The 12140-nt window shown below is 43.4% G+C and overlaps 1 protein-coding gene across 6 annotated transcripts in view; it reads right to left on the bottom strand.

The window, feature by feature from the left end:
- The window catches only part of MID1 (midline 1), a 635531-nt gene that overhangs the window by 19584 nt on the left and 603807 nt on the right, over positions 1-12140 (bottom strand). For all 6 annotated transcript variants that reach the window (XR_014967780.1, XR_014967781.1, XM_085622188.1 and 3 more), the window contains exon 8: positions 11658-11819. Coding sequence is in view for 4 of the 6 variants with exons in the window: in XM_085622188.1 (XP_085478314.1) it covers positions 11658-11819 (162 nt within the window). In the remaining 2 variants the exon portion in view is untranslated. The remainder of the gene's footprint in view (positions 1-11657; positions 11820-12140) is intronic.

Here is a 12140-nt window from a genome sequence, read left to right as displayed (position 1 = left end):
GCACATATGCTGCTCTAGGCTCGACCTAAAAAACAAGCATTGGTATAGCCAATAGGTCTCGCCTTTGGGACCTTATAAGTGTTTAGCCATGCAACAGTTGCATAACTAAATACTTATAAGGTCCCAAAAGCGAGACCTATTGGCTATGCAAAGCGGCTGCGAAAGTAAAAGTGATCGGGATCACGATCAAACATCAAAGCGGCCGTGCGGCCGCTAAAGTGAAAGTAATCACGGTAAAGCGCGGCGCGCGCACCCGCGCACATGCACTGTAGCTTCAGGCTGGCCTGGTAGCACTTTTTGGAGCCCTCTCAATAAGTCTCGCCAGAGCAGCGCATGCGCTGGGTCAGGCGAGACCTAATGAGGGAAAGTGAAATTAATACTATTGGCTAGGAACACACAATTTGGATACGGGGGGGATGCTGGGATTAATCCAAGGTTTTCTGGCTTCATATTGTGCTTTTCAGCCCCTAGATTTACATGCTTCACTTCCCCTACACCTAACTTAGCACCAAATTCCCTCCCCCATCACCACCACCCTGCAAACATCAATGCGGCCCTCTGTCACATCACAGACCAAACTTTATCGCCACTGGGGACATGTTTGTGAGTACCCATAGGGCCTTCAATATGGCAGAGGAGTGTCGCCCCACTGCTTTTGAACAAGGAAGTAAAGGAAATATAAATGATAATAACTTTTAGTTATTATCATTTTATGTTTCCTTTGCGGCTTTGCTACTCTAGGAGTGGTTTGCCCACTCCTAAGCGCGCAATGACAGTCATGTGCACGTTCCTCGTTCTCCATGTAGGCTGCATTACAGTCTGCATGGAGAACAAGTCCAGGCTCCATTTCCCTGGTTGAGAGTCCAACCAGGACGCGCAAACCAATCACAACGCTGCATTGGTAAGGGGAGCCTAGGTGCTTGCCAATCACAAGGTTGCATTACAGCGTTGTGCTAGGTCAGGGGAGCTGGAGTGCTTAACAATCACAAGGCTGCATTGCAGCATTGTGATTGGTCAGGGGAGCCTTTCCTGTGCTTCCTGTTCCCTGGACTGGCGAGAAGAGCAGGAGCAGAGACGCAGGACCGCCGCGGCAAGGTAAGTGTTGCTTTTTATTTGATTTTTTAGCGTTCCTCCCCACCTCGCGCGTTCCCCCACCCCAGCTCACCTGCACCCCCCCTGCGAATACTGCCAACCAACTTATTTACTAAGAAATGTACTTTTTTAACTGCGAGCTGGAACTGGTAATTTCAACGAATTTCAGCCCATGAGTGCAGTCTTACGTTTTTATGTACTGCTATGCGAAACATGAATAGGTTCTTTAATTAAAAATGATATGTTATTAACTTGTTTGTTCTTGGCAACATTAATTTGTCTTTAGTGTTTTTTTTCATTTCTGTGTACGCATTCCTGGCTCTCTGTTCAGTAATACTAGTTGAGGTCTAGATTCTTTAATTATAAACTTTATGTTATTAACTCGTTTGTTTTTAATCTTTGAAACATTCATTTGTCTTTAGTGTTTTGTTTCATTTCTGTGTACGCATTCTGGGCTCTCTGTTCAGTAATACTAGTTGTTGAGACGTACAATGTATTACTTTATGATTGTTTTCAAAAATGATTTTCTTGCAAATGAGAGCAATATGATCCAAGGTCACTTTCAGGTCGTTTTTAAATGCGATTAACATCTTCCAGAGTTTCTCTATCCCAATTTGTATGTTTCTGGTTCCCCTGTCCACTTACAATAATGTGCGCTGTATATAACTCTGCGGACAACAGTGCTGTTTGGGAGGTCATGAAACCGAATCCTGGCAGAGCAGACTCGTCCTTGCCTCTTCACTTCAGTAATAAAAAGATCTGTCATTTTCAGACTGGAAAATGGGCAAAAGTGCAGTTTTTAGCGCTATACAGTAAGTTATAATATAAAAATGATATTTTATATTAAGGAAAGTTATCTGGTGTTTTATTAAAATGGAGCATGGTGTCACTAAATTGTTTGCATATTCATTTTTAGATGATTCAAAGTACATTAAAACTCCTGAGCAAATAATATGCAATGTAGAGTAATCCCCCCTCTGTTGAATGCAGTAGCGGCCAGCACAGGTAAGAGTGGTGGGTGGGTGGGGGGCCCATAGGTCGACATACTACGGGAGAATTAAAATTAAATAATAAAAAAAATAAAACCTCTTACCTTGTGCTATCCTCATTGCCGAGTTGGCGATGCAGAAAGCGCAAGGTAAGTGTTTTTTTTGTTTTCTATTTAATTTGACTTCTCCAGTCGTATGTTGACATACCCGACCCCGACCCCAACCCCGCCCACCGCTCTCACTTGTGCCGGCTGCCACTGGTTGTATGTGGAGACTACCAATGACTTTTGTCCAGGCAATAAACAGGACCGATAAGTCAGTCTATTGACAATCTTATATTGGTTACGTATGGCAGTGTAGAGAACCACTAGCATTAATAACTAGATTCAAATTCAGCAACTCACTGCTGTGATGCAGATGTTGCCTAACGGCTAGAGTGGTCGACCTCGAAGCTGGGGAACCAGGTTTGAGTCTCGGCAGGGACGCTCAGCATCCTGTGATTCTAAGCAAATCACTTAATCTCCCCGTGTCTAAAACAATGAATGTGTCTGTCTGTAACGCAACTGGTGCTCATGCAAAGCGCTCTGGATTCCTTCGGGTTGAATTTGTGCTATATTAAACTCCCCCCCCCAAAAAAGTTGTCAAAAAAAATGGTCTATAATTCTGTATATTGCCAGATGCTCAGATGGGATACAGGTGTTTGGTGGGTTCCGTGCGGGAGATGCTCTTACCTGTGCGTTATATTGATCCATGATTCATATTTTATCACGCCCACGTCAGTGAGGGCCAGAAGGCCTGGCGGAGTAGGGATTCGAAGATCATGGATGTAGGTTCAGGAGACCACACTTCACCGGCTGTGTCTCCTTCAGTTAGATGTCAACGCGCCTCGCAGGGATCTCACCTCTGAATTCACTGCACGGAGGAGGTCTGCAGTGCTGAAGCTGTATGGAGATGAGTTCTTGAGACATGTCCCAGGGTGGTACCGGAGTACCCTGCTCACGGCTCTTACAGGCTGAGCTATCCACTTCCATCAGCAAAGCTCCTTGAAGAGCGACCCTGGGGGTGACACATCCTTGCAGAAGTGTGGGCCAGCCTTTAGGGCCTAGCTCTGTATTCAAGAGCTTCCAACACCAAGAGTTCAAAGAGACAAAAAGATGCACAGTTGACTTTTTCCAGTTGGCTGTAAAGCAGCGAGCTTGCTTAGCTCAAGGATGCCAGAGAATGGTCGTGCTCGGATTTTTTCCTGCCAGGAAATTAGCTGAACAAATCTCAACTCTGAGGCTTCTCGAATATCTGTGTGTTGTTACTTTCGCGCAGGCCCAGAATCTCAAACCTCATTCAATCATAGCGAACGCTTCACACAGCAAAGTTGTGAGAAATGTGTAGTGCGACCAAGTGCATCTTCGCGGGGTGACGAGGGCAAGCCCAGAAAAGAGTTGGAAATTGTAGTATCTTGGTATAGTGTTGTTCTTGCCATTCACTGCTCCACCAGTGGAAATGCGCTCAGGGGTTTGACTGCTCTTGTGAGCACAGCCGGTCTGTGGATGCTATTCTCTGCGGAGTGTAGGTCCTGCTGGGGAGGGGGCAGTGGTAGGCCCTTCAGGGATTCTGGATTCTTCCGCTCTGCTGCTCCGGTATTTCACCAATAAACTTGCTATTTCGAACCCTACACAGTGTTGGCGCCTGCTTGTTATACACACCATCAAGCTTCTATTATTTGGGCTGTGTGAAAGAAGCAAAGGACCTGGTGCTATACCGACCTCTTCTACGTTACACGCAGGGTCTCTGCAATTATGCGGCAGGGGAGGGCCAAATTAAGCAGCAAGGCTGTGTAAATTATGAGGCAAGAGAGGCAAATTATGCAGCGTAACGCTGCACATTTTGTGATCGCATTACTTCATAATATTGCCATTTTACACTTATTAAAACTGTCTGCCACCTCATTAGTACCAATTTCACACCCAAACATAGCAGTAAGCAGAAAGCTGACCAGTCAACCTTTGCACGGGGCCTTCCACTGTGCAACAACACGTGTCTCCACATACTCCGTCGCTTTTGAACCGTTTGGGCTAGAAAAGAATTTGCTTTCTTAAAATCTGCAGATTATGCAGCAGATTATATGGATTGTGTGGCAAATGCAGCAAATCTATAATTATGCGGAAAACACAATCCGTTAATTCCACTGGCCCTGGTTACACCTCTCAGTGAAAATAGACACTAGATGAGCTTGAAGTATAAGAGTGTGAAAGAGAGGCTAAGAACGTATGGCACAAGCTCTGGGAGGAGAGGACCATAGTGACAAGAAATCAAGGTAGTGTCCCCCTCGTGACACTATGTTCTCTTACACAACAAGCACTCCCTTATTCACAACTCACTCATTCAACCCGAATGAATGAACCCAATTATTTGTAATATTATAACATTTTAATATTATAGTAATATAAAAAAATATGTAAACTGTGCTTTTTGTAAAATCACGGCCTGACAAATTCTAATATTTAGCTATAAAATTATCTCTTAGTAGATCAACAGGAAAAATATACACATCAATGTACATGAATTTAATTGAATCATCCATATCGCCTTAAAAAAGCACAAAGATATCTGGCATATGTTAATCCCTATATACATATAAAAATCTTGGTTATTTTATACGTACATATGGATCAACATATGCCAGATATCTTTGTGCTTTTTTAAGGAAATATAGATGATTCAATGCGTTTTTAATTCATATACATTGATGTGTATATTTCGCCTGTCGATATAGTATGAGATCATTTTGTGAATATATTAGAATTTGTCAGGCTGTGATTTTACAATAAGCACTGTTTAAAAATAAAAAAAATATACTACTATTATAATAAAATGTAATATTATTACACATAATTGCGTTCAGTCATTTGGGTTGAATGGGCGAGTTGTGAATACGGGAGTGCTTGATGTGTATGGGAACATAGTGTCACATGGGGGACACTACCTTGATTTCTTGTTAACCGACCCTGTCCCCTACATTTTGTAAGGTACCTCTCACATTCTTTGTGGAGGACCATAGTGACGCCATCAGACAAATACAACTGTGACAACCAGCTCACGCTAAAGCAATCCATGCAAAAGCGACCGTATTGCATTTCGCTCTGCACCCACCGTTGCACTGCCCTGACAGTGATATAGCCTACACACTACGTACTAATGTTTTGCACCGCGCCTCCAAATGCTCTTCAGCATAAGAGAGCACCAGTTCTGCACCCAGAACTCCACCTACCACAGAACAGTACTGAAACCTTCGCCTTCACTGCACTGCGACTGTTCCAAGCTAGCAATCCTCCACTTACTGTGCACGTTTAGCACACGGCACACTACCATGCTAAACGGAACTGCATCTAACACTGCAACCACGACAGCAACAGTGCAGGAAACACAATTGGGAACTGCATATATATATTTTTTTAAACAGTACAAAAAACAAAATTGCTTTCTTAAAAATGTAACCTATATCTGCTTGATGAAATTGATACATTATCTCGAATTACTACAGTGGTAAATTAATCTATACAAAAAAGCACTGGTAAATCCGATAGGCCTGAATTTAACCTGCTAATGCATGCAGAGTTAACACAGTTAGGAGCCAGCCGGAGCAGACAGGGCTTAAACTGTAAAGTAGTCCCTCATACAGTTCAAAGCGGGCACTTGAGTGGAGGCGGAAGAATACGTCCAATTAGCCAAAAGCATTAGACAACAGATTCATACTCCACTGGGCTGAGACGAGGCGTGATGGTCAAAGTATCAAGCCAAGGCTGATAGAGGCTTGTCAAAGAAAACCAGTGGTTGAAAAGATGTGGCCTAACGGCTAGGGCGGTCAACCTCAAATCTGGGGAACCGGGTTCGAGTCTCGGCAATAAAGCTGAACATTCTGTGATTCTGGGCAAATCACTTAATCTCCTCATGCCTAACAAAAATGAATGTGTCCTCATGTAACACAACTGGTGCTCATGTAAAGCGCTCTGATACCAGATGTCTCGGGTCTAGTTCGCGCAATATAAAATTCTGTAAAAAAAAATGTGGTGGCTCCCAAAGCTCACTCTCTGTATTTTGTTAGCAATAAATCTGTTTGACAGCTGAGTTAAAAAAAAAACGAATCTCTGTAACACAAAAGTGCTTTATTTAAGGACTGTACATATATATATTTTTTTTAACTCTTATCTTGTGGTGCTATCGAAAGTTCCCTTCACTATCATTACTTTTCCATTTCCATAAGCCCTTAATGTTCTAAAATAATTCTCTAGACAATCATGACAAATATGTTTAGCCTAGACAGCATTTCTGCTCAGACTTTCAAACTGTCTCCATGCCATGTGATACCATGAATGAGAAGTTATTTTCCTTGAAAACATACTTGGACAGCAAACATCAAGTTGGCTGAATGAAAGCCCACCTGATTGGAGTGATGTAATATTAAGATATTGCTTTGATCTCTTTTTGCACGTTCTCTTTATTGCATAGGTGACTTTGTGCGATAACCGGAAATCGTTTAATAAACTGTGAAGGACGCATTTCATGATTCATGAGACACTTGGACTACGACTGCCACCGACTCTTTTTTCCTTGCTTGCATGTCACTCAGGAAAAATGCTTTCAACAGATGTGCCCGACCAAGTATGTTCCCACCCGCCCATGAAAGGCATTCCATTCTCCCACAGTCAATGTCTCGCGGTGTAAAAGCATCATGGGAAATGGGTCGCGTGGAATGTCCGTTACCTAATAGGCCTGACGCTGAGAGTTACCACTTCGGAAATGGTGGGCTATTTAAAGAGGAGTCCGATCACTTGAACAGTAAAACGGCGTTAACAGTCCGCATGTGTAAAGACAACAGTCAGAGAAGCTTTTAAACCGCCTTAGCTGCAACAGAGAAAGGGGGCTAGAAAGGAGGGGTGCAGGAGAAGAGTGAGAGAACAGACCTAGCAGGATTGTTTAGATGTATCACTGTTGTAAAAAAAAAAAAAAAAAAAATCCACAGTTGTAAATACGACATTTGTGCAATTGACAATCTTTAAAAGTACTGCAAGAGAAGTGTCACTTTAAGAGCAGCAAATGGTGTAGTATTACGATACCAGAGTTTATCAGCCATTAGCGCGTTTATCGGAAAAAGGGACCATCCAATCACAGTCCTCGGAATGCTGTTTAAGACTACCCTCTTCTTCAATTTTACTATAGATTTTATTGCTGAATACGAGAAGGGGTAACAGACCTGCCAAATTCATATTCTACAAGCATTAGTTAACTTAGGGGCATATCAACTAGGGCTTTATCTCTGCTTTTTTGGCTTTAAAAGCCAAAAAACGCACAGATAAAACTAGCACCCTATCAACAACAGGGTGCTAACATGCAAATTTGCATGTTAGCACCCTTTTACTCTACGCTTTCCCTTGCATCTCTAATGAGATGCAAAGGGGGCCTTCCAGAGTAAAATAATAGGAGAAATGTCGCTAAGCGACATTTCTCCTATTATCAAGAATATCGCTAACCCTGTTAGAGACAAAAAAAGCAGCGCTAACCGCGGTTAACGCTGCTTTTTTACGTCTGGTATTTTTCTGACTTAGCCATGATATCCTATGGAAGGAGGATATCATGGCTAAATTTGTCTGTCCCTATCAACAAGCTAACGTGAGATTATCGCTGGGTTTCCAGCGATAATCTCACGGTAGCCACTTAGCACCAGGATTTTTATCGCTATTGAGATAAGCGTTGCTAATAGCACGCTATCTCAGCGATAAAAATCGGCGCTAGCCGGCGATAATTATCCGAGCGCTAAGTGCGCTCAGCGATAATTATCGCCGGTTGTTGTTGATATGCCCCTTGGTGCTAGTAAGTAACGTTGGCTACTGCCCGCTATCCACGAAAAAAAGTGAGGACTAAAAACTTGTATTATTGACTGCGGTCAGTAACGCCCCAATGGTGAACCAATCACAAGCGGCTGGACTGATTGCCTTCATAGAAGAAAGGCCCACACTTCATGCACGAGTTAGTAATAAAAGCCTCTGATGTGTTTTACTTTTCCACAGTTTTTTTTGGAGAAGGTAATCAAACATTGAGTGTTTCACTCAAGTATGGGTTGAAAAATGTCACGCAACATTATCAGAACCCAGGAGCTGGGTACACTGCTGGTAGAATCTCGACTTCCACATCCCCTATTGCAAAACCCTTTGCGAAGATGTGAAAGGCCATTTTTCGAAGCATTTGGTACATAACTTTGATATATCTAAGTCTGGGGTCCAGACTAAACACACCTGTCAATGCCAGCATCCAGAAACTAAGCATAAGTGATCTATCTTATGCACGAGTCTAAGCATTCCAGGAGTTTAGGGGCAGAGCTCATATTGAGCAGTTCTCAAACATGGTCTACGGCAAAAATTCTTCGATCAAGGAGTTATCCTCAGATCAATTTCCACCTCTTGCAATGCTATTGATGTTCCAGTGGGATCTGATCGCCCTCACTTACATTGGTATTAATTTGGTGTTTCTACTTTTTAAGCTATATTCTTAGCTTTATCTGGCCATTTAATTCACAATTAGTTACTGAGAGCAAACACTTTAGCAAAATAACACGGCGAAAAAGGAATAATTCAGGAGATATTTTATAAGGGATACATCCTTCTGTGGGTTATTCTGTTTCTTTGCTTGGCATTACAAATCACTGAATAGCAGCTAGAGAATAATTTATGTTGGAACTCAGGGGCCAGTAACCTCACCCATAATACGTATGCAGAGATCAAGAGGGAAATCACCAGCCATCAATCCCCTCAGATTCACCCTCACTACACAGGAGAGACATCTATTTGGATTTATATTTTATATATATGGTGGTACATGGGTGGGGACTCGAAAGAAGCATTTGGGAGAGGTTTATTCATTTGAACTTTTCCCACATAGTGGATCTGTCCGAGTGGACCACTAATCAACGGAGAGGAGTTGGCCTAACGGCTAGGGCGGTCGACCTCGAATCTGGGGAACTGAGTTTGAGTCTCAGCAAAGACGCTGAACATCCTGTGCACATCAAAATCTCCCCGTGCCAAACAAAAAATGAATGTGTCCTTATGTAATGCCACTGGGGCTATGTAAAGCACTGATACCCGATTTAGGTCAAGTTCGCGCTATATAAAAATGTAAAAAAAAAAAAAATACCTTTAACAGCAACATAGCCGAAAGTAAAACCTGTAGCCGTCTTTACTGAAATAAGTAAAACAACAATTGGAAATTGAAATTGTCTTATCAATTTCTTTTTTGTACATCATACAATAAACAGAGTGCCAGGTATTATGGACGAATTACTTATTTGCTCAGTGAGGCGAAGGCTCCCATGGGCATCGCCAAAGCAGACACTTTCCATCCTCAGAAGGTCTCTAAAATGGATACTATTGAGTTATGGTAACACCTTTTTAGAGCTCTTAGAAGTGGAATAAAGGTGGTACGAAGCACCTAATAAACATCAAATCATTATACGAGGCAAAACACCAAAAGGCAAAATAAATTCAAATTTGAAAAGTGGATTTTCAGGGAAAATGCACCCTTTTTTAAGTGCATGTTACGATGGGAGGGAATTTTCCTTCTTTACCAGACAAAGCAACTCGGTGAATTGAATATGCTTTCAATTAGTGTCAATTTCACGTTCATGCCAAGAACATCCCATTGACGAACTCCGGTCGAGATACCCTTGACCATCTTTGAGAGGGGTCATTCTTTGAAGAATGTTATAACCTACTGTCAGTTTCCTTTTAATTGGGTCTTTTCCCGCCAAAGTGTTTGTTTGGCTTCTCCCAAGTGAAAGCAGCAGGCATTTTTTTTACCATATAATGACTCATAGGCCAAAAATCCCGAAAAAGGACAGCCTGGCAGCGTGTGTGTGGAGGTTGACGGCTAACACTAGTTTGTATCGTTTAAAGTCTTGTACAGAAGGGATTACAGAATGCAGATGAGAGTCTAACACGATGTGGGATGATGGAAACAAATACCCACCCACTCATGTGGGCACGGATTGTCTCCAACTCTCAATCACCCTATACATTCGGAACAACGCTGCACAGTCCATGATGAGCAGTGGTGGCTGGTGACATTTTAAAGTAGTGGGGCGTCAAAGTTTGGGATGACTGCCATGCAGCGAGCGAGCCCGACTGCCGTAAGGGGATCCGGGGGATTCTCCCCCTGGTACATTTTTTAGGGGGAAATTTTAGGGGTAAATGGTGCATTTCGAAGCAAATTTGTCACCAGGCAGGCCCTGTGTTTGTTAGTTTATGTCCTGACAAATAGCTTGAATTTAACTGCTTGCATTTGAAAGGGCCTGCTTTCAGCAAACCAGTCAGTGTTATGTTATGTAGGCTGCATGCAAGTCATTTGTCAGGCCATAAAGAAGGCACACAGGGCTGAGGCCAGGGCTCAGGAGGAGACAGACGGAATGACATGACAGCCCAAGTCCATTGTGAACAAGCATTGACATAGTCAATAGGTCTCGCCTTTGGGACCGTATAAGTGGTTAGTCATGCTGCACATTATCCTGACTTGCAGGTATGATGATTCTCGTATCATATCTGGATGCAATGACCGAAGCAAAATACAAGTCGGGCTATGCACTGATTTTTACCTTACGCATTTTAAGCCAGGTCCGTAATTACATTGGCCACACCCCTTCCAGTTTCTTCATCCCACTTAAAGCTCTAGCGATAAGTAACGCTTCAAGATAGACAAAGAACTGTAGGTTTTCGAGTAATAACTAAGTACCCACGTAAAATGTCACACTGCGTGTGCCGAGGACTAGCCAGACAACCATGTTTATGTTCCAGTACAGCACAACCTAAAAGTGCTGATGCATTCAGAATGCGCCTGTGAAGCCCAAAGGCTTCGAGAGTGGCACGATAAGTAAGCCACTCCCCCCTGCCCTCGAGCAGGACCGCCCACCCCCAACCAAGCACTTCTGCATTTTTGCAGTGTGAGAAGCAGAAACATAAAATGGTAGTTATAACCATTTATGCTTCTGCCTTCTCGCACTGTGAGAAAGCAGTGAGGCGACACCCCCACGCCCTAATGGGGGAGCCGCCACTGATGATGAGGAATGGGTAAACACGGCTCCTGCGGGAACGCACTACCTTCCTCTCTGCATCAGATGGGGGCTGGTGTTTCAGGCACAGATCAGGGTTCAAATGTCAGATTTCCCACTTGGGTAAACTGTACCACCTGAGCGTAGAACTTCATGTCCCGGTGCGTCAGTTCTATTCCGGGTCAGAAATTGGGCGCACGTGCAAAACGCATTATCGTACCTTACTAACATGTGTATTGTGTACTGTCAACCATTTGTACAGCCGTGTAGCACTGAAGGCTGTCCTGGGATGCCTTTGCAAGGTTTTCCATCCCCGAGTGCTAAAGAAGAGCTCATTGATTCACACCCCTGTGACCCTAGGATTCTAGGACTCCTTTTGAACAAGTGACTCTTGAATAATTTGCTTCCAGTGCTTAGCAAGATCAGGCACACGGTGACAGGGGTAGAGACCAAAAGATCTTGCACAGTACCGGTGCCCCCTCACTTACTGTTGGTCTTGAGTTTGCCTGGATCACTGCTCCGGCTGCCCGCCTGGTTGATGGCTTTGACGGTGAAGATGTACTTGGTGCCGCACTGCAGGCCGTGCACAGTGTAGTGGTTCTGTTTGATGTTGGGAACAATCATCCAGCTGTCAGCAGAGTTGCACAAACCTGCAATTGGAAGGAAACACATTGGATTATGTCTGCCATACTGCCCGAACAACATACAGAGGCCTAGCACGCTTGCTTCGTGCTGTGTGGCACGAGTGTTACAAGCAGTACAGAGTCTGCCCTGTACTTCCTTGACCAGGGACTCAGAGGCTCGGGTTAACATTCAATACTATATATACATATATATTAGGCACAATCCTGATTTACAGCATCTTTCCACCTTCTCAAGCGACACGATCAGGAACGGACCACCAAAACATCAGATATTTTCAAACTTCAAGTGATTTATTCCAAAAATCAGCTGGCATGACGCGTTTCGAC

This window comes from Triturus cristatus, chromosome 8 (genome assembly GCF_964204655.1).
Source record: "Triturus cristatus chromosome 8, aTriCri1.1, whole genome shotgun sequence".
Taxonomy (NCBI): Eukaryota; Metazoa; Chordata; class Amphibia; order Caudata; family Salamandridae; genus Triturus; species Triturus cristatus.
Note: the sequence above shows the minus strand (reverse complement) of the source record. Positions and strands in the feature narration are given on the sequence as shown.